The sequence below is a fragment of the Nannospalax galili genome, unplaced genomic scaffold (genome assembly GCF_000622305.1).
Source record: "Nannospalax galili isolate Female #2095 unplaced genomic scaffold, S.galili_v1.0 scaffold1256, whole genome shotgun sequence".
Taxonomy (NCBI): domain Eukaryota; kingdom Metazoa; phylum Chordata; class Mammalia; order Rodentia; family Spalacidae; genus Nannospalax; species Nannospalax galili.
This window is the reverse complement of record NW_008337764.1, coordinates 96609-122459: the sequence shown is the minus strand read 5'-3', so window position 1 is coordinate 122459 and position 25851 is coordinate 96609. Positions and strand designations below refer to the sequence as shown.

Below are 25851 nucleotides of genomic sequence, written 5' to 3'. Positions count from 1 at the left end.
ACTCCTGAAATACGTCCTATGGCTTCTGTGCATACCTACACAGGTGCACTCAAATGGAATAAATGAAGATGTCATTTAAAAAGCACAGAAGACAAATAACTAAACCACTTTGCAGTCCCAAATTTTGCCAGTAAGCTATTGAAGCTGGCGGTGACACGGAGGGCAGACTCCTCCACCCCACTGCTGTCCACTTCGTCCCAGGCTAGAGGCAGAGTGAAAGGTTACGTTCTTGGGCTTCTAGAAAAGGAACAGCTTAAAATACTAGCTTTGGGGATTCAAGTCATTGCTGTCACACACAAACACAAGTTTCTGTTGGGCTATCATGGGAGAGAATGAACTAAACCTCTTTGAGTAATTACCTGGTTAGGTAGTCACATACACAAGTATATGCAAGTAAACAAGAGATTAATTAAGGGAAAATTAACTCTTAAGTTGTTAAAATATTCAGTACGATCAAACTCAAGCAGTTACAATCCCATCTGACCATACACTTTGTGTCCACGTGGAAAGCAGATGCTTACTGCCTCTCTTCAGGATCCTGAGCATGCAGCATGGCAAATAGAAACTGCCTTCGGCCATCCTGCTCCCCCGGGTCCAGGTCTATCACTGTATTAAGAGTAAAAGAAAAGAAGCACAGAATGCAAAGTTGAGATTGCCGTTCGGTGTGCCTAGCTTCACTCCTCGGTACTGACAGGAAAAGAGCCAAGGGCAGCCAACTGTTGCCGTTTGGATATAGAACTTGAGTAGCTGACACACCTGAAACAGTGCTGTAAAGCAAACTGGCAAAGGCCTACAGGCTGCTTGCCTGTTTTCCTGAAGTTTTATTAAAAACAGCTAAAGTCATATACATAACAGTTGTCTGTGGTTGCCTTTCTATGTGCATGTGTGTTACTGGGATTTGAACTAAGGCCTTATATATGCTAACCACATGTTCTACCACTGAGGTACCTGTAGCTTGTAGCTGCTTTTGAATTACAGTGGCAGAGTTGAATAGCTGTGACAGAGAAGGCCCCACAAAACCTATTCACTATTTGTACTTTTAAGAAATTTGTAATAAAAGTGGCATCATAATCTACATTGAAAGCTGTTCTGCCATCTGCCAGAATAAATGTGCTCCCACCACTCCACAAGTAGGAGAGTTCTAGTAGGAGACTACTTTTACGAGAGAGAGAGAGAGAGAGAGAGAGAGAGAGAGAGAGAGTTCAGAGGACAACTTTGTGGCGTTCTCTCCCAGCTTGTGGGTTCAGGAATCAAACTCAGGTCATCAGGTTTGATGGCAAGCACCTTTACCCACTGAGCCTTCTTGCCAGTCTGAGACTTGATTTTTTAGTACCTGAAGATTTGGGTTTTGTGGGTTCAACTCAGGGCACCTTTCTTAACATCAGTTTTTGCTTTCCTTCAAACTTTTATATGGGACTGTTACAACCTCAAATTAACCTATGCTTTCTGGTCTGGTCTCCTTTTAGGAATATATGGACAAGAGGCTAAGTTCTGTCCCTCCTGATGTGTGAAGGCTTCACTGGAAGCCTGCCTCCAAGGCTCCGGAGGCATTCTACCCCAGATGGGAAGGCATGATAGAAAGCTAAGACAGGAGTTCAGACCCCTTATTAACCCAATGGTCAAAGCCTTGACTGCCAGTTTGGTCATCTATCATACATACAAGGGTAAGACATACTAAGAAAATAAAGTAGTTTTTAGCCAGCTGGGCTTGATGGTACACATCTGTAATCCCAGCACTTGGGAGGCTGAGATAGAAGGCCCTCTCAGGTTAAAGGCCAGTTTTGCCTACACAATAAGAACCTTTCTCAAGAAAACAAAAACAAAATAAATTAAAAAATAAGAGCCAGGTGTGGTAGCACACACCTTTAATCCCAGCCCTTGGGAGGCAGAGGCTGGAAAGACCAAAAAAAAAAAAAAAAAAGATTAATTAAAAAATAAATCTTCAATGACTAAAAGACAAAATTTCCCAGAACTAAAAGCCATAAGCTTCCACAGTGAAACAATCTGCCATTTATATATATAACATATGCACACACAAACACATGCACGCATGTGTACACACTGGAGAGAGGGCTCAGTGGTTAAGAGCACTTGCTCTTCTAGAGGACCTGACTGAGTTCATGTCCCAGCCCCCATGTCAGGCAGCTCACAACTGCCTGTAACTCCAGCTTCAAGGGATCAGACACCCTGTTCAGGCCTCTGGAGGCACCTGCACTCATATGTACATACATATACATGTAATTACAAATAAAATGCCTTTTTTTTTTTTTTTTAAGTCTTTTTGATACAGGATCTCCCTGTAGCCCCAGCTGTCCTGGAACTCTATGTAGACCAGACTGGCCTTGAACTCACAGAGATCCACCTGCCTCTGCCTCCCAAGTGCTGGGAAAAAGGGTGTGCACCACCATGCCTGGCATACAAATAAAATGCTTTTAACAAAATAAAAATACATGCATTATTTTGAAATTGGGGAAATTAAAGATGAAGAGAAGACATTGAAGTGTTCTAGAGAGGTAGGGGTAGTTTTCATTAAGAAGGTAGGTAGACTCCTTCATGGATCAGTCTCCCTCTGGAACTCACTATGTAGACCAGGCTGGCCTTGAACTCAGAGAGATCCACCTGCCTCTACCTCCCAAGTGCTGGGATCAACCAGCTTGCTTTGAGATTTTGGACGGAAACATTTCAACACAGGTATCAGACCTAACAAACTAACACAGGTATCAGACCTAACAAACTGACACAGGTATCAGACCTAACAAACTAACACAGGTATCAGACCTAACAAACTGACACAGGTATCAGACCTAACAAACTAACACAGGTATCAGACCTAACAAACTGACACAGGTATCAGACCTAACAAACTGACACAGGTATTCGTTTACTTCAGTCATTTGGAGGGTAGGAAAAAGATTTTCATATCTATCTCAAAAAAATTTACTTCCAACATCCCTTTCCCTGGAAACTACTGAAGAAAGAAAAAAAAAATCCATTAAAATAAGAAACCAGACAGAGGATAGGGCAGGGAATCAATTCAATCAGATTCTCCTGAGGACGTGCCTGTCACTGGACGGACAGTGGCTGACAGTGGCTAACGAGATGGGGGCAAATGATAAATTGTTTGATATGTTTGATTATTCAAAATTTGGAAAGGCAGCCAGGCATGGTGATGCACGCCTTTGATCTCGGTACTTGGGAGACAGAGGCAGCTGGATTTCTGTGAGTTCAAGGCCAGCCTGGTCTACATAGTGAGATCCAGGACAGCTGGGGCTATAGGGAGACCCCCATCTCAAAAAGACCAAAAAAAAAAAGAAAATTGGAAAGGCTGTTAGAAGGTATAGAACAAAGTAAAAACTGAAAATAAAAGCATATGAAATTTTGAAGCAAATGAACAAAAAGGAAATATACTCATGGCATGCTACTTGGTTCTGCAAAAACAGTTGTATAGTTTAGAATAACAGAACTAATTAAACTTGAAATGAAAATAAGACAGTTACATTGGAATGAAGGTATACAGGTGTAGAGTAAAATTGCTCAAGTTCTTGATCCAAGATCACAGAAATGTCCACAATTTGTAGACTTACTTTTATGTTTAAACCCTATGCCTATCTACTTTGGTAAATAAGAAACCCAGAGTAGTTCTGACTACCTCTAAGTGTCGGCTGCCTCCTCTCCCCAGCAGATACACAGGACAGCTCACCCTTGCTAAAGTGGAAGTGGATCTCTTCTCCTGCCCTTGGTTTTCTCAGGGACATTGGCGTCTCTGTCTCTGACAAAGGCAGATCATAGAATTTGTACTCCACATACACCTGCTGTATGTTCTCGTCAGACATCACTTCGGCCTCAGGGCAGAAGGCCAGGGAAACAATTTCAATGCGTATCTTCTCTGAATCCTGAAAAGGAAATATTAATTTCCCAAAGATTAATGAGGCTCCAAATGTTAGCACATTACTCTAGAAATTAATCACGGCATAGCCAAAAAAAAAAACTATTCCCTGATAATTAACTCATCTGAAAAACTTATCAAAGGCAAAGAAGACTGAACGGCCATAGCAAGTCACTGGGGAGTTTGTGAAGAGATTCTAGCGTCTCTGTCCTAGTGAGTTTATTACTCCTGTCTCTCCTGGCCATCTCTACAAACAAAACCATTAAGAAGCAGAGTGCAGATGGAGAGCTAACCCTTGCACCCAGGAGGCCGAGGCAGTGGGATCATGAGAGGGAGGGAGGGACAGACGGACGGAGGGAGGGAGGGAAATGATTTCTGAAGAAATAGCTTTTCTGAGTTTTCTCAATGGAACCCAAACCATTGTTTTCCTGACAGCAGTTTCAGTTTAGCAAAGAAGTACTTAATGCGACTTTTTTTTTTTTTTTTTTTTTTTTCTGAGACAGGGTCTCACTATGTAGCCCTGACCAGCTGGCCTTGAACTCACAGATCTGCCTGACTCTGCCTCCCTCGGGCATGCTGGGATTAAAGGCATGTGCTACCATGCCCAGCTCCAGTGGCACTTTTGTCCACCTAACACATGCTACAGAGGAGGCCACCACATAACCCCGTAGTGACCCCAATGCTTTCAACTCATTTTGAAGTCACTGCCACGAACACCATTTCCTTTGTCTATGATGGCACAAGAGATGTCAGAAGGCTGACATCTCTCCAGTCTCCACCAGTGTACATGTAAGCCTGAACCCCCCCACCCCCCGCAGCGTGGCAGCCAGTCGGCATCAAGCCAGAAGAGCATCTTCCAGTCACAGCACCCTTTCACCCCGAGTGCCCTTAAGCCCATGGACCTGCCCCCACCCTGCTTGTTCTCTCAGGAAGCAAGTGGAGTGAGCATCTGTGTCCTGTCAGGAATGTAGCAGGGAAAATCTCCCAGAGGAGCCAGAGAGATTGCTCAGTGGTTAAGAGCACTGGCTGCTCCAGGTTCAGTTCCTAGCACCCACATGGTGGCTAACAACTGGTTCTAACTCCAGTTCCAGGGGATCCTACACACTCTTCTGGCTTCTGGAGACATTGAGCTGCATGGATACACTTACATACATGCAGGCAAAACACTCATACATGTAAAATAAAAATAAGCTTTTAAGGCTAGGCATGGTGGTGCGTGACTTTAATTACAGCACTTGGGAGGCAGAGGTAGGCAGCTTGGTCTACATAGTGAGTTCCAGGCCAGCTGGGACTACAAGGAGACACTGTCTCAAAAAGACAAATAAATACATAAATTAATAAATAATAATAAAGTTTTTCAAAAATCTCCCAGAGTCTGAAGCAGATTCATCTGTGGTGCCTCTTCAAAATGAAGGTACAGCCGGGCATGGTGGTGCACACCTGTAGTCCCAGCACTTGGGAGGCAGAGGCAGGCGGATCTCTATGAGTTCAAGGCCAGCCTGGTCTACATAGTGAGTTCCAGGACAGCTAGGGCTAACCCACACAAGCCTCCCATAACAATCATCAAGTAAACCACTGACTACGGTATTTTCTAAAATGTGGGCTTTGTCGTTTTGAGGAATCAGCTTAGTGAGTTTCACTACCTCATTTTACTACCACTTCTCAAAATGAAAGAATAAAGTAAGATAGGATAGAGAGAGTGAAACAGTATAGAATTGAACAGGACAACAGAATAGGCTGCTGAGATCAAGCTGTGCCCTGCTTCACATTACCCCGTGTTGTATAAAACTGCTTTTCAGGCTGTGCTTTGCCCTGAGTGACTCTGTTCTACAAGCAGCCTTTGACTATTTTTAATGTAAGCCTGGGTAGACCTGTGAATGGCACCATCTTTCCAGCACCACCCACAGAGCACAGAATGATAAATGACTTATTCCTGGGAGTAGAAAGGATGCCACCCTATAAATTTACCAGGGAAAATCGGATCTGTAGGAGCACATGGCATGTTGAGAGGATATCATAAAAGCCAAGCCTGAGGACTTAGACACACCGGACTGAGGAAAGGATTCAACTTCCTTATTTGAGCCCCATAAAGGGAAAGAGACCTGGCACTGCAATGGGGCACCACCTGTCAACTGACAGTTGGCAGGCAGAAAACTCCCAAATGTCTCAGAGACTTCAGCTCAGCTTTGTCCCCGCTGTTAAGTCAGTCCACTTGAATTACTGTCTGCCTACCTTGCTGATGATGCCCATCTGAACCTGCCATCCATCCATCTATCCACCATCCATCCACCATCCATCCATCTATTCATCCATCCATCCACCATCCATCTATCCATCCATCCATCATCCATCCACCATCCATCCATTCATCCACCCATCCATCCTTCATCCATCCATTCATCTACCCATCCATCCTTCATCCATCCATCCATTCATCTTCCATCCATCCATCTATTTATCCATCCATCCATCCACCATCCATCTACCATCCATCCATCCATCCACCATCCATCCACCATCCACCTACCAACCATCCATCCATCCATCCATCTACTCATGCATCCATCCACCATCCATCCATCTATCCATCCATCCATTCACCATCCATCCAGCATCCATCCATCATCCATCCATCCACCATCCATCCATCCACTATCCATCCATCTATCCATTCACCTGTCCATCTACCATCCATCCATCCATTCATCCATTCACCATCCATCCAGCATCCATCTACTCATCCATCCATCCATCCATCATCCATCCACCATCTACCATCCATCCATCTACCACCCATCTATCCATTCATCCATCCATACATCATCCATCCATACATCTATTTATCCATCCATCCACCATCCATCCATACATCTATTTATCCATCCATCCACCATCCATCCATTCATCCATCCATACATCATCCATCCATACATCTATTTATCCATCCACCATCCATCCACCATCCATCCATCTATTCATCCATCCATCCACCATCCATCCATCTATCCATCCACCTACCATCCACCCATCCATCCTTCATCCATTCATCCACCATCCATCCATCCACCATCCATCCATCCACCACCCATTCATCCACCCATTCACCATCCAGCATCCATCCATCCACCATCCATCCATCCATCTATTCATCCATCCACCATCCATCCATTCATCCATCTATCCATTCATCCATCCATTCACCATCCATCTACCATCCATCCATCCATTCATCCATCCATTCACCATCCATCCAGCATCCATCCATTCATCTATCCATCTACCATCCATCCATCCATACACCCTCCATCCATCCATTTATCCATCCATCCATAATCCATCCATCCACCATCCATCTACCATCCATCCATCTACCATCCATCCATTCATCCACCCATCCATCCTTCATCCACCCATCCATCCATCCATCCACTCTCCATCCATCCATTTATCCATCCATCCATAATCCATCCATCCACCATCCATCCATTCATCCACCCATCCATCCATTCATCCTCCATCCATCCATCCATTTATCCATCCATCCACCATTCATCCATCTATTCATCCATCCATCTATTCATTCATCCATCTATCCATCCACCATCCATCCACCTATCGATTCATCCATCCACCCATCCACCATCCATCCATTCATTCATCCATCCATCCATCCATCATCCATCCATCCACCATCCATCCACTCATTTATCCATCCATCCACCACCCATCCATCCTTCAGCCATCCATTCATTTATCCATCCATCCACCATCCATCCATCTTTCTAGTCATTCATCCATCCATCCATCATCCACTCATTTCTCCATCCATCCATCCACCATCCATCCACCACCCACCCATCCATCCATCCATCCATCCATCCATCCTATTCATCCATCCATCCACCATCCATCCTCCAGGACCTGTTCTTCACTGCTCTCCTGCAGCTCAACTCTGACAATGCCGCCTGAGTACAACAGCAGCCACAGCACCTGTCCAGAGACCTCCAGCAGGTTTGCCACTTTACCGGCCACAGAGACTCTATTTGCAATTCTATCAGTTTTCTTGTGCTGAAACCTCTTAAACTTTGTTGTGACCTCTTAACCCTTTACAGCCTTTACAGTGGCATGTGATGTGTGATGTGAGAGTTAGTAATTATGATTGGAATTAAAAAAACAACAACCCATGTTTGTCTCAGCCAGGGCTATCAGGGAAAGCAGGACTATCCCACAAATTGCTGCCAATAAAATCACTGAACTTTGTGAATTTATTCTTCAGTCAGTTCTGACATTGTGGAAACAAACATGCTCATCTATGTTTCTGACACAGCATGCTCATGACAATAGAACACAAGAGAAGAGAACGAGAAGAAAGGAAAGGAATAGAAAATGACTAAGTGTGAGCATGCCTGTCAAAAAGGGGAAGGCTTGTGTCGTGAAGCTTTATGCATATGCTAGGCACAGCATATGGCTGTGTCACTTATTCTGCAATACTGGGATTGAATCTAGGGCCTTGTGTATGCTAACAAGTACTCTGCCACTGAATACACCCCCATCCCTGCTTGTTTTTGTAGTGCAACTGATGGGACCAAGGGTATGGAGCATACTAAGTATTCTACCACACACAGCATTATTGTCTCAGCACTTTTGTTTTCTGAGACAGGGTTTCCCTGTGTAGCCCACATGGTGGAGGAAGAGAACAGATTCCTGTCCTTGGATCTCCACCCATGAGCACTGGCACACATGCACACACACACACACAGACACACACTCTAAATAAATAAATTAAATAAATGTAAAATCTTTTGAAGATTTACCCATCTCTCTACTCTCATAATTAAATCATTTATTTGACCTCCATACCTTTAGCACAAAGGCCATTATTTTCTTTTAGTCCAGGCTGGCCTTCAACTCCTATGTAGTGAGGATGACTGTGAACTTCTGATCTTCCTAACTGTATCTCCAAGTGCTGGGATCACTGGCATGTGCCATCACCAGGGTTCCATGCAGGCTAGGCAAGCATTCTACCAACTGAGCTACATCCATAGTTCCATCATTTCCCTCTGAGTGTCTACTGCTGTCTTCTCTGGCCTTGCCCCCATCAGTCCCCCGCTTTCCTCTCTCCCATCTAGCTGGGAGAGCAGTGGAGGTTTTTGAAAAGTATCAATTTTTTTCAAATGATCACTCAGACTCCAGAGAGGAGGCCAATTAAAGGAATACTGCAAAAACCCAGATAGATAAGATGGTTTGGGTCTAGAGAGATGGCTCACAGCAGTTAAGAGCATTGGCTGCTCTTGCAGAGGACCTGTGTTCAGCTCCCAGCACCCACAAGGTGGCTAACAACTGTAACTCCAGTTCCAGGGAATCTGACGCCCTCTTCTCGTCTCCATGGGCATTGCACACACAGGTCCACTTACAAACAGGCAAAACACACATATTCATAAAAATAAAATAAAAAATAAAAAGAATAATTAATTAAAAAGATGGTTTGAGCTGGGCATGGTGGCACATGCCTTTAATCCCAGCAATGGGAGGCAGAGGCAGGAGGGTCTCTGTGAGTTCCAGGCCAGCCTGGTCTACATAGCAGGTTCCAGGGCAGCTGAGGCTACAGGGAGACCCTGTCTCAAAAAGACCGGAAAAAAAAAAGTGGTTTGAGCTTGGGTGGACATGTGGTGGTGCTGAGGAGTGAAAGTGCACTGAAGGTAGCTCTCAGCCCTCAGGGCCCCACCGCTGTCACCCGTTCATCTCTGCCCACACTAATGCTCATTTCAGTGGCTCATTCTGATGATGAATCTTGTCACCTGGACTGGATTAGGAAATGCCCAAAAGATTAGAAAGCAACCCTCTGGGGCTGTCTGTGATGGTGGCTCCAGACACAACCGGTTCATTCCTGGATAGATTATCCCTGAATGGGTCATAACATGCTGGCATTATAAGGTGGTAAGAGGCGGGGCGTGGTTGGAGGCATGTCCTTGGGGACTGTGTCCTTCCCTGATGGCTTACTGGCTTCCTTTGCCCTCCGTCCTAACTCCCATCATGCAAACTGCTTTGTTCTGCAACACCCTTCATTCCAAGCATGTCAGGTGCCAGGCCATGATTCCCACTCAAGTTGGATGGTTCCCACTCCTACTGGGTGGTATTCTTTCTCCTCTTGTTCCTCCAGCCTCTGTTAGCTGTGTCCTGATACTGATGTCTGGCTTTCTCAACCTTTTTTCAAATTTGGTTTTAGGTTAGCATACAAAGTAATGGGTTTGGGCTGGAGAGATAGCTCGGCAGTTAAGAACACTAGCTGTTCTTGCAGAAGACCTAGGTTCGAATCCCAGCATCCACATGGCAGCTAACAACTGTCCATAACTCCAGTTCCAGGGGATCCGACAGCCTCTTCTGTCCTCCTTGGGCATTGCGTGGCATGGGTGCACTTACCTACGTGCAGGCAATATACGCATACACATAAAATAAAAATAAATAAAATATTTTTTTAAAAAGTAATGGGTTTTACGGTACCCTTTTCATCCATTTGTGTCATTATACTTCACCTCCACCCTGCCTACTTCCTACTCCCCTTCTTGGCTTTTCTTAATCTTTGCAACACCTTCTTAAAGATGTTCTCCATAGGATCTGTTTGAATGCCTGGTGGGGGTTGTTTTCCTGGCTGCACCTTGACTAATACACTCTCTTTTTATCATGTACTTCTCATGTAAACACAACTGCTGTCAGTGTCCTCCCTGCTCCAGGCTGGTTATGCCTCTGTGTCCCTGCCTCAGCTTCTCTCTCTGCCCATCTTCTCCATATGCTCCTCCGGACAAGTTCCTACTCAGGAGTCAGATGAAGGCACATCTATGCGATACAGATTTCCTCACCTCAACCCTGAGCAAAGGGGAGCATTCCTACCTTCTGTTGTTGTGTCTAGATATCTCCTTTATAGCAAGTGTCATAACTGACTGAATATTTGATTTCCTGATTAGACTAAGTCAGTTACAGACCTTGAAATTCCTAAGAGTCAAGATGGTGTTTTACTAAAATCAGGATTCAAGTATCTAGTAGCTGGAACAATGCTCGGCACACAGTATGCACTCAGTAAAAAGGTGCAGAATGCTCAGTGGTAGAGTGCTTGCCTAGCATTTACAATGGCCAGGCTTCAGTCTGCAGCCCCCCAAAAGCAAACAAATGAAAATCCTATTGGATGATGCATGCCTGTAATCCCAGCACTCACAAGGCTGAGACAGAACAACCACTGGGCACTTGAGGCCAGCCTGGGCTACATAGTTATTTATAGGACACAAAGACCTTTATCTATATATACACACACACACACACACACACACACACACACACACACACACATACATTCCATTAAATATTATCCTGAGAAAGCCCTTCTCCCCCTCCCTAGTCCCACTGGCCTCATTTGCAAAGAGGAACAATACCATAATCTCTTTTTTTCCTATACCTCAGAGATAACAACCTTTCTTCTCTTCCCCAGGGCCTTTACATTTGCCTACCTCTGCCTGAGATGCATTCAGTCAATTCCTTACCTACTCAACATGTAGCTCTTCCCTTTTCTTTTAAGACATTCCAGTCTGGCCTCAAACTCACTCTATAACTCAGGCTACCATAAGCTCCTGATCCTCTTGCCTGCATCTCTCAAGTGCTAGGAATACAGGTATGTGTCACCATGTCTTGTTTTTTTTTTTTTTCTTGTTGTTTGGTTTTTTTGTTTTGTTTTTGGTCTTTTTGAGACAGGGTCTCCCTGCACCCCGAGCTGTCCTAGAACTCACTACGTAAACTAGGCTGGCCTTAAACTCACAGAGATCCGCCTGCCTCTGCCTCATAGTGCTACAACACCTGGCAATTTTTTTTTCTTTTTTTTTTTTTGGAAACAAGGTATCCCTATAGGTTCAGCTGGCCTGGAACTGGCTACTTAGACCAAATTGGCCTGGAACTCAGAGATCCTTCTGCCTCTGCCTCCCAAGTTCTGGGATGAAAGGTGTGCACCAATATGCCCATCCAGTAACACTAATTTTTTTTGTTTAAGTAGCCTGAGTCTTCATATTTTTTAAATATTTTATGTGTATGAGTGTACTGCTTTTATGTAAGTGCACCTGTGCCTTGCAATGCCTGTGAAAGTCAGAAAAGAGTGTTGGATACCCCTGGAACTGGAGTTACGGACGGTTGTTAACCACCATGTGGGTGCTGGGAATTGAATCCAGGTCCTCTGCAAGAGCAACCAGTGCTCTCAACTGCTGAGCCAACTCTCTAGTCTTCATTTTCATATTTTAATTTCTCTAGTAATTCTTTTGGCTACACAAAGGTTTTTCTAAAATAAAATCTATTTAGGAGACTTTAGGATGCAAAAAAAAAAAAACCACAACATATTTTTAGACAGGGTTTTGTTATGTCACCTAGTCTGGCCTAGAACTCCCTTTGTCTTTGAGTTCTAGTGATGGAAGTACAGATGTGTGCCATCATGCATGGAAATTTTTTGGATTTAGATGGTGTGAAAATAATGGGTATTCAGAAATTTTACTGCCAATTTTTAAATTTTGTTGTATGCATGTATGTGCACCATGTGTGCCTGGTGCACCTGGGGACCAGAAGAGGGCATTGGATTCCTTGAAACTGAAGTTACAAGTGGTTGTGAGCTGTCATGTGGGTGCTTGGGACTAAACCTGGGTCCTCTGCAAGAGCTACTGAGTCATCTCTCCAGCCCCTAATTTTTTTTCTTTTTTGGTCTTTTTGAGACAGGGTCTCCCTGTAGCCCCAGCTGACCTGGAACTCGCTCTGTAGACCAGGCTGGCCTTGAACTCACAGAGATCTGTCTGCCTCTACCTCCAGAGTGCTGGGATTAAAGGCATGAGCCACCATGCTGGGCTTCAGCCCTGTAAGTTTTTGGGGTTTTTTTTTTTTTTTATCTTTTTTGAGACAGGGTCTCCCTGTAGCCCCAGCTGTCCTGGTACTCACTATGTAGACCAGGCTGGCCTTGAACTCACAGAGATCAACCTGCCTCTGCCTCCCAAGTGCTGGGATTAAAGGCGTGCACCACCACGCCAGGCTTCAGCCCCCTAAGTTTTTAAAATTTATTTTTATTTATATGTTGGTATGTTTGTACACATGCATGGGGAGAGGCCAGAAGCAGAAGTCAGAGCCTTGTGGAGCTAGAGTTACAGAAGGTTGTAAACCATCTGATGTGGGTGCTGGAACTGAACTCAGGTCCTCTGGAAGAGTAGTGAGTACTCTTAACTACTGAGCCACTTCTCCACTACCTACATCCAGTTTTTAATGTTGCTCTTTTCCCAGACTGCTGATATTTAACATGATTCCCTGAGAGCAGCAGGAACCACAGTCAGCCACACATGCTGACTAGCACACAGTCAAAGTTCTAGAGTGCACTGTCAAGTCAAGCCGTGAAGTACAGGGGCCTAGATATAGTAAATATATTTTTTAATTACTCTTTTTGTGCTTTTGAGACTGTCTCATGTAGCCCAGACTAGCCTTAAACTTATTATGTAGCCAAAAAATGCCCTTGAACTCCTGATCCTCCTGTCTCTAACTCTCAAATTCTGAGATTGAAGCACGTGCCACCACATCCAGCCTAAATTTTTTAAAGATTCATTTTCTTTATACATATGTGTGTATGCCACATGTGTTTGTGTGCCCACTGAGGGCAGAAAAGAACAGATCCCTTGGAACTGAAAGTTACAGGTATTTGTGAGCTGCCAGATATGGGTTCTGAGAACCCAAATACGGTCCTCTGGAAGAGCAGCAAGCACTCTTTTAACTGCTGAGCTGTCTCTCCAACCCCTTAAATATATTTTTTACTTAAGACAGGTTTGATTAAGCTAGCTGTAGTGGCACATACCTTTACTCAGCACTCATGAGGCAGAGTCAGGAGGAGCTCTGTGAGTTCAAGGTCAGCCTGGTCTATATAACAAGTTCTAGACCAACAAGGACTATATAGGGAGACCCTGTCTCAAAAAAATAAAAATTTTAAAGATATTTTCAATTTGGCCAGGCATGGTGGCTCATGCCTTTAATCCCAGCACTCGGGAAGCAGAGGTACAGATCTCGGGGAGTTTGAGGCGAGCCTAAGTCTAGACAGTGAGTTGGAGGCCAGCTTGGGCTTCAGGGAGACTCTGTCTCAAAAACACAAAACAAACACAAAAAGATATTTTCAATTTGTTATTGGGTTTGGAGACATAATCCCTTTGTAAATTGATGGTGTAACTCCAAAAGAGAGTTAAAGCTGAAATAATTAAGGGAGGATTCAAAAACTGTAAAACTTGAAACATTTGTCTAAGCCCTCCTCTGAACTCTTTCCTTTCCAGCTCCATCTCTCAAAGTAAGCTGCTCCCCTTACATAGACTTAAAAATGGGGTCTCAACTGAGCTGGACGTGAACGCAGTGCATATGGATATGGGATATGGGGGCCAGGGCTCCAAATGGAAAAGAGAAGCACTGAAGCCAAAGAAACCATTTCATCACTAGCAACAGATTTCCACTCACAGGTAGTGTACATTTACTGAAGAAACTCGCACTTCTCACCATGCTCCTGGATCTGAACTTCCGCCTGGAGCCACTAAGCACACTGCTACTCAGAGCAGTCTTCTTGTACCCACAATGGTTATCCTAGGTACTTACTGCTTTCAGACACTGAGATTGGGGTGTCACTATGATGTCATCGCTGTCTGTAGTTTGTGTGTCGCTGACTTCAGAAGCTTGTTCACAGAGTTGTTCACCTGTTAGAAAAGAGGCTGAATTACAAGCTGTGATGGTTTGAATGAGAATGTCCCCCATAGGCTCCAGGTATTTGGACATTTTGTCCCCACACAGTGGCGCTGTTTTGGGAGGTTTTAGAAGGCTATCCTAGAGGAAGCACATCACTGGGGATGGGCTTAGAAAGTTCCTAACCCTTGCCAGATCTTCAGTTGCTCTCTTGCTTCCTGTGCCTGCATGATGATGTGAGAGCTTAGCTTCTGCTGTTCCTGCTCCAGCCACCTCTGGCCACCATACCTCCCGGCCATGATGGACCATAATTCCCTGGAACCGTAAGCCCAAATAAACTCTTCCTTCTATAAATTGCTTGGGTCAGTGTTTCTATCACAGCAACAGAAAAGTGGCTAATACACAAGCACTCTCAAAGCGCTTTGCTACTCCAAGCAAAGAGCCAGCACCAACATCAGTTCTGCTATCTGATCACTTCCCTTTCGGAATCCAACCCTGTGTTTCAAAGAATCTCTTTTCCAGAAGCCTGCCGTGATAAGGTTCACTTCTGAAAAAAAAAAAAAAAAAAAAAATGGAAGGAAGGGAGAGGGAGAACGGAAATGAAGAAGCGAGGGGTGGCGAGAAAGGGGTTGAAGCCCAGCAGGCAGGCAGGCCGGCCCTACCTCCCTTCTAGGGGTTGAAGAAAATGACCACGCTGAGGAAAAGCAGTGCAAAGGAGTATGGTGAGCACGCTTTCCAAAGATGGCCTCAAGCACAGCTCCCCTTCTGCTCCTCCCAGTGTGACCTCCACACCCATTTGATGGACTGATAGTGTATATAGGTCCCTGCCCTTCAGCTGAGCTTGGTCTCTGAGACTGCTTAAACCAAAAGAGAGTAATAGAGAGCCAGACATGGTGGTGCATGACTATAATCCCAGCACTTGGGAGGTAGGAACGGGAAAAATGAGGGGTTCAACTTAGCTATGGAGTTAAGTTGGAGGCCAGTATGGGCTATAAGAGACCCTCTGGTGGGGGATGGTGTGCATGATGGTTAATGTTAATTATCAGTTAAAAGAGTCTAGAATCACCTGGTAGATGGGCCTCTGGACATGCCTGTGAGGATTATCCTGATTACATTAACTGTGGAAGATCCACCTTGATTATAGATGGGACCATTCCCTGGGCAGGGGATCCTGGACTGTCTCAGTGATCTGAGCCTAGCACGATGCATTCATTGCTCTTTCTGGCTGTGGAACCAGCTACTTCAAGCTCCTCTGCCTTGATTTCCCCGCCATGTTTTACTATCTGCAGTAGCAGGCATCTGTGATCCCAGCATTCCAACAGCAAGATGAGAGGGGAGACAGGGGAATCTCCCAGAAGTCTGTGGGCCAGCTGGCTTAGAGTACACTGAAGCAGCAAAGACCTTGCCTCAACAAGGTAGAAGAGAAGCAGATCCATCCAGAAAGTTGTCCTCAGAGCTCTACACATAGCCAAGATGCATGCACACACACAAACACACAAATAAATATAGAGTATGATACAATTAGCTTCTGCATAACCAGCCAGTCAAGAAACAGCACTGTCAGCATGCCAGATGACAAACAAGGACCCTTCCCTTTTCCTAGTAGGAGATCAGGGTTATAACTAGCATAAAGCACTTCAAGACTGATCTCAGGCACAGAATTAGGGGTGAGCCAAACCTCAGTAGTTAAGACAAGTGTGTGTGCACACACCCCTGCACCTTCCTGCCTCCCCTCTTGCGCATGTGTGTAGCATAGGTACATGTTTGTGTTGCTGTATGTACACGTGTGTGCAAGTGCATGTGTATGTGTGCACATGTGTATGTGGAGGCCAGAGGTCAACATATATTGGATATCTTCCTCCACTGCTCGCCACCTTATTTCCAATTTAAATTATTTTATTTATTTATTTATCCATTCATGTGTTATGTGTATGTGTTATGTGTGTATGTGGCATGCATGTGCCACAGCATATGTGTGGCAGTCAGAGGACAACTCGTGGGAGCTAATTCTCTCCTCAACCATATGAGTCCTGGGTGGTAAGCACTTTTATCCTCTAAGCTCATCAGCCTCTGACACCTTTAAATTTTTAATATACATCCACCTTATTTTTTGAGATAACATCTCTCACTGAACCTAGAGCTCACTAATTCAGTTAGGCTGGCTGGTGAATGAACTCCAGGATCCCACCTGTCTCTGCCATCCCAGTGTTTCAGGTTACAGATGTATGTTGCCACACCTGATTTTACATGGGTGCTGGGGATCCAAACTGAGGTTCTCATGTTTATTTGACAAGCTCTTTGCTAAATATGTGTGTGTGTGTGTGTGTGTGTGTGTGTGTGTGTGTGTGTGTATTCCTAAGACAAGATATCATATAGCTTGGGCTGCTAGGCTGCCTTGCTATGTAGCTGAGGATGACTTTGACTTCTGCCTCCACGCCCCAAGTGCTAGGATTACAGATGTGTTTCTCTACAGCCAGCTCCATTTTTTTTTTTTTTTTTTTTTTTTTTAAAAACAAACCCCCCCCATACCCTAATCCCCTCTGCTGCCCTGAAATTTTTACCTAACACCAGTCTTTCTTTAACCCCAAAAACCCCCCCCTGCCTCTACCTCCCGAGTGCTGGGATTAAAGGCGTGCGCCACCACGCCCAGCCTCTTTCTTTTTTTAAAAAAAATATTTTATTATTTTTATTTTATGTGTCTGAGTGTATTTCCTGCATGTATGTGAGTACACCCGTGTCATGCAATGTGGAGGAGGTCAGAAGAGGGCTTTGGATTCCCCTGGAACTGGAGTTAAGGATGGTTCATAGCCGCCATGTAGGTGCTGGGAATTGAACCCAGGCCCTCTTCAAGAGCAGTCAGTGCTCTTAACCACTGAGCCATCTCTCCAGCCCCTTCTTTTCTTTCTTAAAAAATATTTTATTATTTTTATGTTATGTGTATAAGTGTATCACCTGCATGTATGTAAGTGCACCTGTGTCATTCAATGCCCACAAAGATCAGAAGAGCGTGTCGGATAACCTTGAACTGGAGTTACAGATGGTTGTTAGCTGCCATGTGGGTGCTGGGAATCAACCCCTGGTTCTCTGTAACTACTGAGCCATTTCTTCAGTCCCCCCACTTATTACTGAGTTGAGTCGGCATCTTTAAACACCATAGTTTAGACTTACCTATTTTTGAAATTTACATAAAAGTAAACATACGTTATGTATTTTGTGGAGTATGAGTGTTTTGCCTGCATGTAGGTGCATCCCCTTCATGCAGTGCCTGTGGAGGTAAGAAGAGGGCATCAGATCCCCTCAAACTGGAGTTACAGATGGTTGTTAGTCACCAATGTGGGTGCTGGGAATTGAACCTGGGTCCTCTGGGAGAGCCGTCAGTGCTCTTAACCACTGAGCCATCTCTTTAGCTCCACTCAGTTATATAACTCACTATGTGGACCAGGCTGGCCTTGAACTCACAGAGATCCGCCTGCCTCTGCCTCCCGAGTGCTGGGATTAAAGGCGTGCGCCACCACACCCGGCTCACTCAGTTATATTTTTAAGAGTCTAGTGATTCTTAAATTCTGAAGATGAACCTAACATGTATCCACATTAGGTTTTACAAATCTGATAGTATGATAATGATACTATGGTTATATAACTTTCTTTACCTTAAAATGAAAGTTGCAGGGGGCTCCAGAGTGCTGGGATTAAAGGCGTGCCCCACCATGCCCAGCATAAATAAAATTTTTAAGGAGAGAAAGTTGCAGAGTCGGGCATGTTGGCACATGCCTTTAATCCCAACACTCTGGAGGCAGAGGCAGGTGGATCTCTGTGAGGTCAAGGCCAGCCTGGTCTACACAGGGAGTACCAGGCCAGCTGGGGCTATAGAGAGACCCTGTCTCAAAAAGACCAAAAAAAAAGTAAGTGGCAGTAGTAAAGACAGCATGGCATTTGTAACTCATTCTTAGTTCTTCAGGAAAAAAAGTGATAGTGGAAAAATGCTAAGAATCGCTGGTGTAGGCTGGGTGTGGTGGCGCACACCTTGAGCCCTAGCACTCAGGAGGTAGAAGCAGGTAGATCTCTATGACTTCAAGGCCAGCCTGGTCTACAAATGGAGCTCCAGGCCAGCTGGGGCAACAGGGAGACCCTGTCTCAAAACAAAAAACAAACAGAAAGAAAAAGGTAAAAAAGAAAGAAAAATGTTAAAAGTTGATGGGTCTGAGTGAAAGGCATATGCAATTTTGGGGGAACTGCTCATGCACTTCCTCTGTAAATTTGAAAGTATTTTATCTGTTTGAGACAGAGTCCCACAGCCCAGGCCAGCCTTGAATTCACTACATTGATGAGTATGGCCTTAAACTTCTGACCCTTGTGCCTCCACCTCCTATGGGAGTATAGGCATGCGCCACCACGCCCAGCTAGAATATGCCTTAAAATGAATTTACTTAAGCTTCTTACTGTCATCATTCATCTGAATGACCTAGTTTGCCATTATGATCACCAGAAATCATGCCTGATTTTCATTTTAACACTAAAACCATGCTCTAATTTAAAAGAAACTTGCATTAACAAGTTTCATCACAAATGAGCCAAATACACCTTTATTTCTTTATAGACATAATTTACAAAACCCTAAGAAAATTTAACATTTTACAAATAGTGGGAAACTAAACTCTAGCCAGCTAGCTATAAATACATAGAAAGGTAACTATCTTTGAGAATTCAAGAATTGGTTGGCATAACCCTTACACTTGTAATACAAGAAAGGCCTGGAAGCTTACACAGTTTTTCATTAAAAGCCAGTAAATAATTGGCTTTAGAAAAATAATTCAATGATCAAGTAGAAAAATTAGATTTTTAAATAGACATACCGTTTATAGGGTGTGGGGGGTCCTCCTGTCTCAGTGCTGAATGGGATAATGTCATGTCTTCTTTGTTCTGCATTGGAAAACCATCATCTACTGCCTCTGTGAGCTCTGAGAACGTCCACTCGGTGCAGTTCACCTCCTTCAGAACAAGAATAATGCTATGTAAGTGGTCATATCTTGAATTTCTTTTTTAGTATTAGCTTTTTAAATGTTTATGAAATTCAGTGCTTTTTAATGAATGAATTAAATGATATGTTATTAAAGCTCTAAGCCTAAAGTACAGTGTATATAATATGCTGGACCAATTTACATAGAAATGAAACAAACAGTTTAGGGCTTTGGGAATGCACGTGGAAACAGGCTGCAAGCCCCATGGTTCCAGTTACTTGCTTACTGTTTCCTCTGTGCATTTTCTGCTTCTACCGCTGATAATAACATAGGTAGGGACACTTCAGCCTTGTCTTACTTGAAGTGTATTTCCATTTAAGATGTTACAGCTCAGATTCTCCATTCTGTTCTTTCCTTGGACACTTGTTTTCTTGCCATGTTTTCTTGAGTAGCTTGCAAGCTGGTGTTCCTTTTCCTTCTCTCCTCCTGTCTGAGGAGGTTTTCTCTTTGCTTGATATCGGTCAGCCTCAATTGGAATCTCTGCAGATGCCACCTGGTCCTGAATAGATGAACCAGAGACAGCCTTAAAAGAGGATGGTCAGGGACTGAAAAGACGGCTCAGCAGTTAAGAACACCTGCTGGCCTTCCAGAGGACCTGGGTTCAATTCCCAGCACGCACATGGCAGCTAACAACCATCCCTAACTCCAGTTCCAGGGGATTTGACGCCCTCTTCTGGCCTCCACAGGCACTGCATGACATGGGCGCACTTATATACATGCAGGCAATAAATACATTCATGCACATAAAAAAAAAATTTAGCTGGGTGTGGTGGCGCACACCTTTAATCCCAGCACTTGGGAGGCAGAGGCGGGCGGATCTTTGTGAAAAGACAAAAAAAAAATAAAAAAATAAAAAAAAAGAGGATATTCAACATCCTTCATATTCAGAGATGGATTTGTGAACTAGCACTAGTGTTTGCTTCTCTCCCCTGCCACAAGAGATGCTCTGGCTCTTAGGCAGTAAAACCCAAGTCTTTCTTCCTTCAGGACCTTCTAAGATTATTTTTGATTACCTAAACATAGCATTCACAGAAGAAATTTTTTTATTCCACTCTTAACTGTCCTCTTCAAACCTGCTTCATAGGATCTGTAGATGTCTGTTACTTAGGGAGTTCTGGCATTACCTGGAGAAAAGAAGCCTTCTCTGCAGATGACACCTCCACGCCGTCTTTGTTATCCTCTTCAGTCCTGGTTTCCGGTGTCAGGAAGCCCTCTGGGGGTAGGTAGTGAGACTTCCAGTTTACTTCCACTTGGATAGACCCATTGGACTTTTCCACAGGGTCAGTGAGGTTAAAATCACCTTAGAGACACAGAGATATAACAGTTGGTCACATGAAATAGGCTAGTAAGCATTTATCAGCATCATTTCTGTTTCTCCCCATTAAAAGAATACATTGTTATGTTATTTATGTTAGTAATTAATTTAAATACATCTAAAATCATGATTATAACACATTGAGAAATAATATAAAACAGCAGTGAGGTAAGATTATCCTAGAGGAAGATGAGCATTTCTGTCTCAGGAAGAGAGACAAAAGACGGACAGAGAGGCACAAAGCTTGCTTGTCACCAATCATCCAGCCAGTAAACGCGATTGTGTTACCATTACTGTCACTGAAAGCTTACCCAGAGAAGCATCACGTATGTTCAAGTGGTACCAAGAAAACTAGCAAAATGACTTGTTCCCATATGCCAGATTTGTGATTTATAGCACGCATTAACAGCTTGAGTTAATGAGTGCTTGAGTTGAGGACCTCTCCTCTTGGGCAGAAGCGTCAGCATTTTTTATTTCTTAAAGTACTTGTGACATTGGGCAGAGAGCTTTGCATACTTCAGAGTGCTCCAAATCTTGTTAAATATGGTTGGTATTGCTTATTCTTGCTATATTTCCTAATGAGGTTCCAGGTACTCCCGCCTCACTCTCCGCGGACCGTAGCCAGAGTCAGCTTCTCCTACATCTACCCTACAAGCCTGAGAAAGAAAGGTCAGGTAGACACTCCAAAATCTGCTTTTGTCATTATCTGGCATAGTAACTTTAAGAAGACAGTAAAAGCCAGGCGTGGTGGCACACGCCTTTAATCCCAGCACTTGGAAACAGAGGCAGGCAGATCTCTGTGAGTTTGAGGCCAGCCTGGTCTACATTCCAGGACAATTGGGACTACAGGGAGACTCTGTCTCAAAAAGACCAAAAAAAAAAAAAAAAGTTTTAAAATAATAATAAAAAATTAAAAGCAGTAAGAAATTATGGGAGAATATTGTCACTCTCAGATATCTAGTCATGCACCAAGAAACAACAGTCCTTAAGCAAAGACAAATGCTCAGTAGCACTAAAGAACTTCAAAGATTTTCAAAGGTAGAAGTGTGGAATCCAGGTTGGGAGGTTGAAGGCCCTTAGGAATCTTGCTTCAGCTGCTGAAACGAGCCAAAGCCTGTTTTCACAAGTTAGATAGCTGTAAATCTTGTTTCTCTTGCTCCTGACAATATTCTAAAGTACTTTCAGATTTCAAGAGAGACTGTTCTGGGCTGGTGAGATGACTCTTGCCACACAAGCCTGGCAACCAGAGCTCCACGTAAAGGTGGACGGAGAGAACCAATTCCACAAAGTTGTCCTCTGACCTTCACGTATACACACATACCCACAGACACACATCGTGCCATGTGCATACACACAAAATAAATAGAAAGTTTTAAAAAGAGAGACGATTCCAAGTAAGCAGAGAAAAACTGAGTTGGGACAGGGAGGGGACACAGGGGAGGACACAGACATGTAAGATTCCACTCCCACCTTTAATAGATTTGTTTTGTGCAAGAGGCAGCAAGGGCACTTGGACTCGGCCAAGATAGGAGCCATGCTCTGGGTCTTCATCATCAAAAACGTATATAGACAGGGCTTCCCGCCTCAGATACTGGTCCAGGTCAGAGGTAACAAGCACTGGGAATAGAGCCTGGTCTCTAAAGTACGGATTGCTGCTGGCTGGAATGATGGTGGTGTCATGGTCAGGAAAGGTGAAGAAGCGGTACATGGCATACGGACTGGGCTGAGTTCCTAGCCGTCGACTCCGGAGGCCACAGCACTTGGTGATTTCAATCCGCAGCTCATTCTGAGGTTCCCAAGTCTCTGGTCTGGACTGGAAAGATGTTGGTCTCGGACTTAAAGGACAGCCGGAGAGCACCTGCTAATAGGTGAAGCCCTTGGTGTGGAAGAGCTATGACTTAGACAGCTGCTGGGTCACGGAGGAACCTAGTGCCCATCACCTGTCTGTCCCTGGCTCTGGCAGCTGTCTGAGGGACAGGCTCATCCTCAGGCCTTATCCTATAGAATGACAGAGGCTGGAGCTGGCAAGAATGCTCAGGGCATAAGGACACTTGCCGCCAACCCTGACAACCTGAGTTTGATTGCAAAACCCACACAGTGAAAGGCAAGAACTGGCTCCAGAGAGTTGTCCTCTGCCCCCCACATGCACACTGTGGCACATGAACACCCACACACAATAAAAAACTGTTTTCTCAGAAAAGGTGTCACTATGAAGCCCTGTCTGGCTTGCAACTCACTATGTAAGCCAGGCTGACCTTGATCTCAAAGAGACATGCCTGCCTCTGCCTTCCGAGTGCTAGAATTAAAGGTATGCACCACCACACTTGGCAATAAGTTTTTTAAGGTTTCTTTTTTGAAGATTTATTGTTTTCAGTTATGTGTATGTGCATGGGTTTGTGCACATGACTGCAGGTGCCCAAGGAGACCCAAGGTGTTGGATTCCCCTGGAGTTACAGGTGGCTGTGAGCCATCTGACTTGGGTGCTAAGTACCAAACTCTGGTCCTCTGTAAAACCACCCAACCATCTCATTAGCCCAAATAAATAAATTTAAATTTATTAATGTATTATTAGCAAAATATCAGATTTTATTTGGAGAATTTCAGTAAATTTGAAATTGTTATGGGGGTAATATCTGAACCAAAGCTTGGAGAGGAGAAAACTGATGAACAAAATGAAACTCAGCAAACTGTGGGACAACATCCAGTGTTGCAACAGTCAGAATACCAGTAAAAGATTACGCGTGGAGTGAAAAGAATGTTTGAAAGTTAATGGCCCCCAAACTTCCAAAACTATACAACTTTGTAAAAACTCTACAATGTGCAGGCCCAGAAGGCTCACAGAGGTCATCGGGACAGACACAGAGGGAGAATCTGCTGGGCTACACAGCTAGGCTGGTAAAAGTGAGAAGAGAGACTTGCCTAGGAAGTAAGTGTGCTGTGTGGGCTCTGGGGTTGGTACTGAAACATGATTTTCCTGTTAGGGGATTGTGACGAGCTTGCCAAACTCCAGCATTCGGGCATAGCCTCCCTTCCACAAGTCTGCCTTGACTTCCGTACCAGCACTGATTGTAATATGAATTGAAATATAAAAGAGAGAGCAACAGAAACAGTTTTGCTCACAAAAAAGAGAAATGCCTAACCCAGGGCATGATTTCATTTCTGTTCCAGCTTAACCAAGGGAAGACTGGTTTTGTGTGGCAGTTTTTCACATTCAGCAAATCTTATTGAGAATGGGAGACCCGGCTTTTTTCACCGGCTGCCTGGCTGCAGCTCCTTAGAGATGCATGGGAACATCTTTTTCTCACCTCATCCTTCTGGGCCTTCCAGGCTCCAAGCGCACTGACTGACAGGTAGGCCTGGGCTTTCTTTCCTTTATTGCATGCCTGTGGGCTGCATTTTAGGGGCAAACGTAGCCTCATCCAGTACTCTAACACCCCCAAGTCTTCTCCACCAGCTCCTGGGTAGCAAAAGTAGGAAAGGCATGGACATACAGAGCGGTAAAGATTAAGAGCATGAACAGAAGCAGGCCTGGTGAGTGCCTGAAATTCCAGCAGCTGAGAGGCTACAGCAGGGGCATTGCCATGTTCCAGGACAGTCTAGAGACAGAGAATGGCATGGGAAAACGCCAGGTGAGCAACTCCAGCCTTCAGTAATTACTGCACTTCCCAAAGAAAGCTGCTAGTCCTAGGAACTATAGGAAGCCTATAGCACTTACCAGTAAGTGTGGCAGAACCATGGACTTTCTCCACAGTCTCTAGCACCTTGTCAAAGGAAATCCAAACAGTCGCAAGAATATGGTGCTCACTAGCCACAGCCTGGTGGAGATCAAGCTGGGTTGGCGTTCCTTGAAGGTAGCTCACGAAAAAGGAATCTGTCTCCACCACATATAGGGAGGTGAAATCGTAGACGGGCTGTGGCCCCACGGAGAGTGGGGTACAGTGGGTTTCAAAGTCATAGAAAGAGTAAGTACAGAAAGTAGTAGGTTGGCCATCTCCAGCCTGTATCAGGGCAGCAGATGTCAGGAAGGCCTGGTGGATGTGCAGTTCAAAAAGATTCTCACTTCGATGCAGCAGAGAAACGTCTACTTCGTCCTCATCTCTGTGGGCTGACAGTGATTCCAGACACAATGGCAATTGCCAAGTGCCATAAGCAACATCTTTGAGCTGCTCTAGAGGGGAAAGAAAACTGCCTATCCATTAAAAAGTGGGGAGATCATCCTTAGGATAAAAGATAAAACAGAAGGAAAATAAATCTCGATGGAAATTCAAACCGAGATTATTTCAGGAAACTACGTGACTCAAGAAGAAAAGCAATACAGTGACACCCAGAAGCTTTGATTTCTGAGGGTCAAAGGACCACTGCCTGCATCAGAGGTACAGATGGGGGACTGGAAAATAAACACTGAACTTGGGGAAATGCATTTAATCACACAAATGAGGTTCTTTGGACTTACATCCAGGTCTTATGGATTCATTGGTAATTCCAAAAGGGTAGCACTAGAAACACAGTGTATTTCCAAAAGATTTCTATGTTGGCCACAGATAGCATAACAAGTGATGGACCCAGTGTCTATCGCATTATATCTGGCCCCTCCCAGAAAGGCTGCCATTACCTGCCAGCTCAGTTACGAAAAGATTCTTTTTTTCTGTTCAGAAACTGGTCTCATTGTAAGAGAGCAAGAATCCCGCTTTGAATCAAAGGGTAATGGAACAAAATGTGGGAGAGGAGACGTTCTGGAAAGAGGTTGAAAATATTGGCAATGGCTGGAAGTGGTGGCCCATGCCTTTAACTCAGGAGGTAGAAGCAGGCAAATCTCTGTGAGTTTGGTCTACATAGTGAGTTCCAGGCCAGTCAAGGCTACATAGTGAGACCCTGTCTAAAAGAAAAGAAAAAAGAAAAGGGAGGGGAGGGGA

The 25851-nt window shown here is 44.4% G+C and overlaps 1 protein-coding gene across 1 annotated transcript in view; it reads right to left on the bottom strand.

The window, feature by feature from the left end:
* The window catches only part of Rpgrip1 (RPGR interacting protein 1), a 54379-nt gene that overhangs the window by 3750 nt on the left and 24778 nt on the right, over positions 1–25851 (bottom strand). Inside the window, exons 12-20 of the mRNA XM_029563368.1 lie at positions 24654–25106; positions 24244–24395; positions 22409–22751; positions 20748–20923; positions 19922–20122; positions 19459–19594; positions 14522–14619; positions 3701–3893; positions 522–606 (exon numbers count right to left, since the gene is read on the bottom strand). Of these exons, the coding sequence (XP_029419228.1) occupies positions 522–606; positions 3701–3893; positions 14522–14619; positions 19459–19594; positions 19922–20122; positions 20748–20923; positions 22409–22751; positions 24244–24395; positions 24654–25106 (1837 nt within the window). The remainder of the gene's footprint in view (positions 1–521; positions 607–3700; positions 3894–14521; positions 14620–19458; positions 19595–19921; positions 20123–20747; positions 20924–22408; positions 22752–24243; positions 24396–24653; positions 25107–25851) is intronic.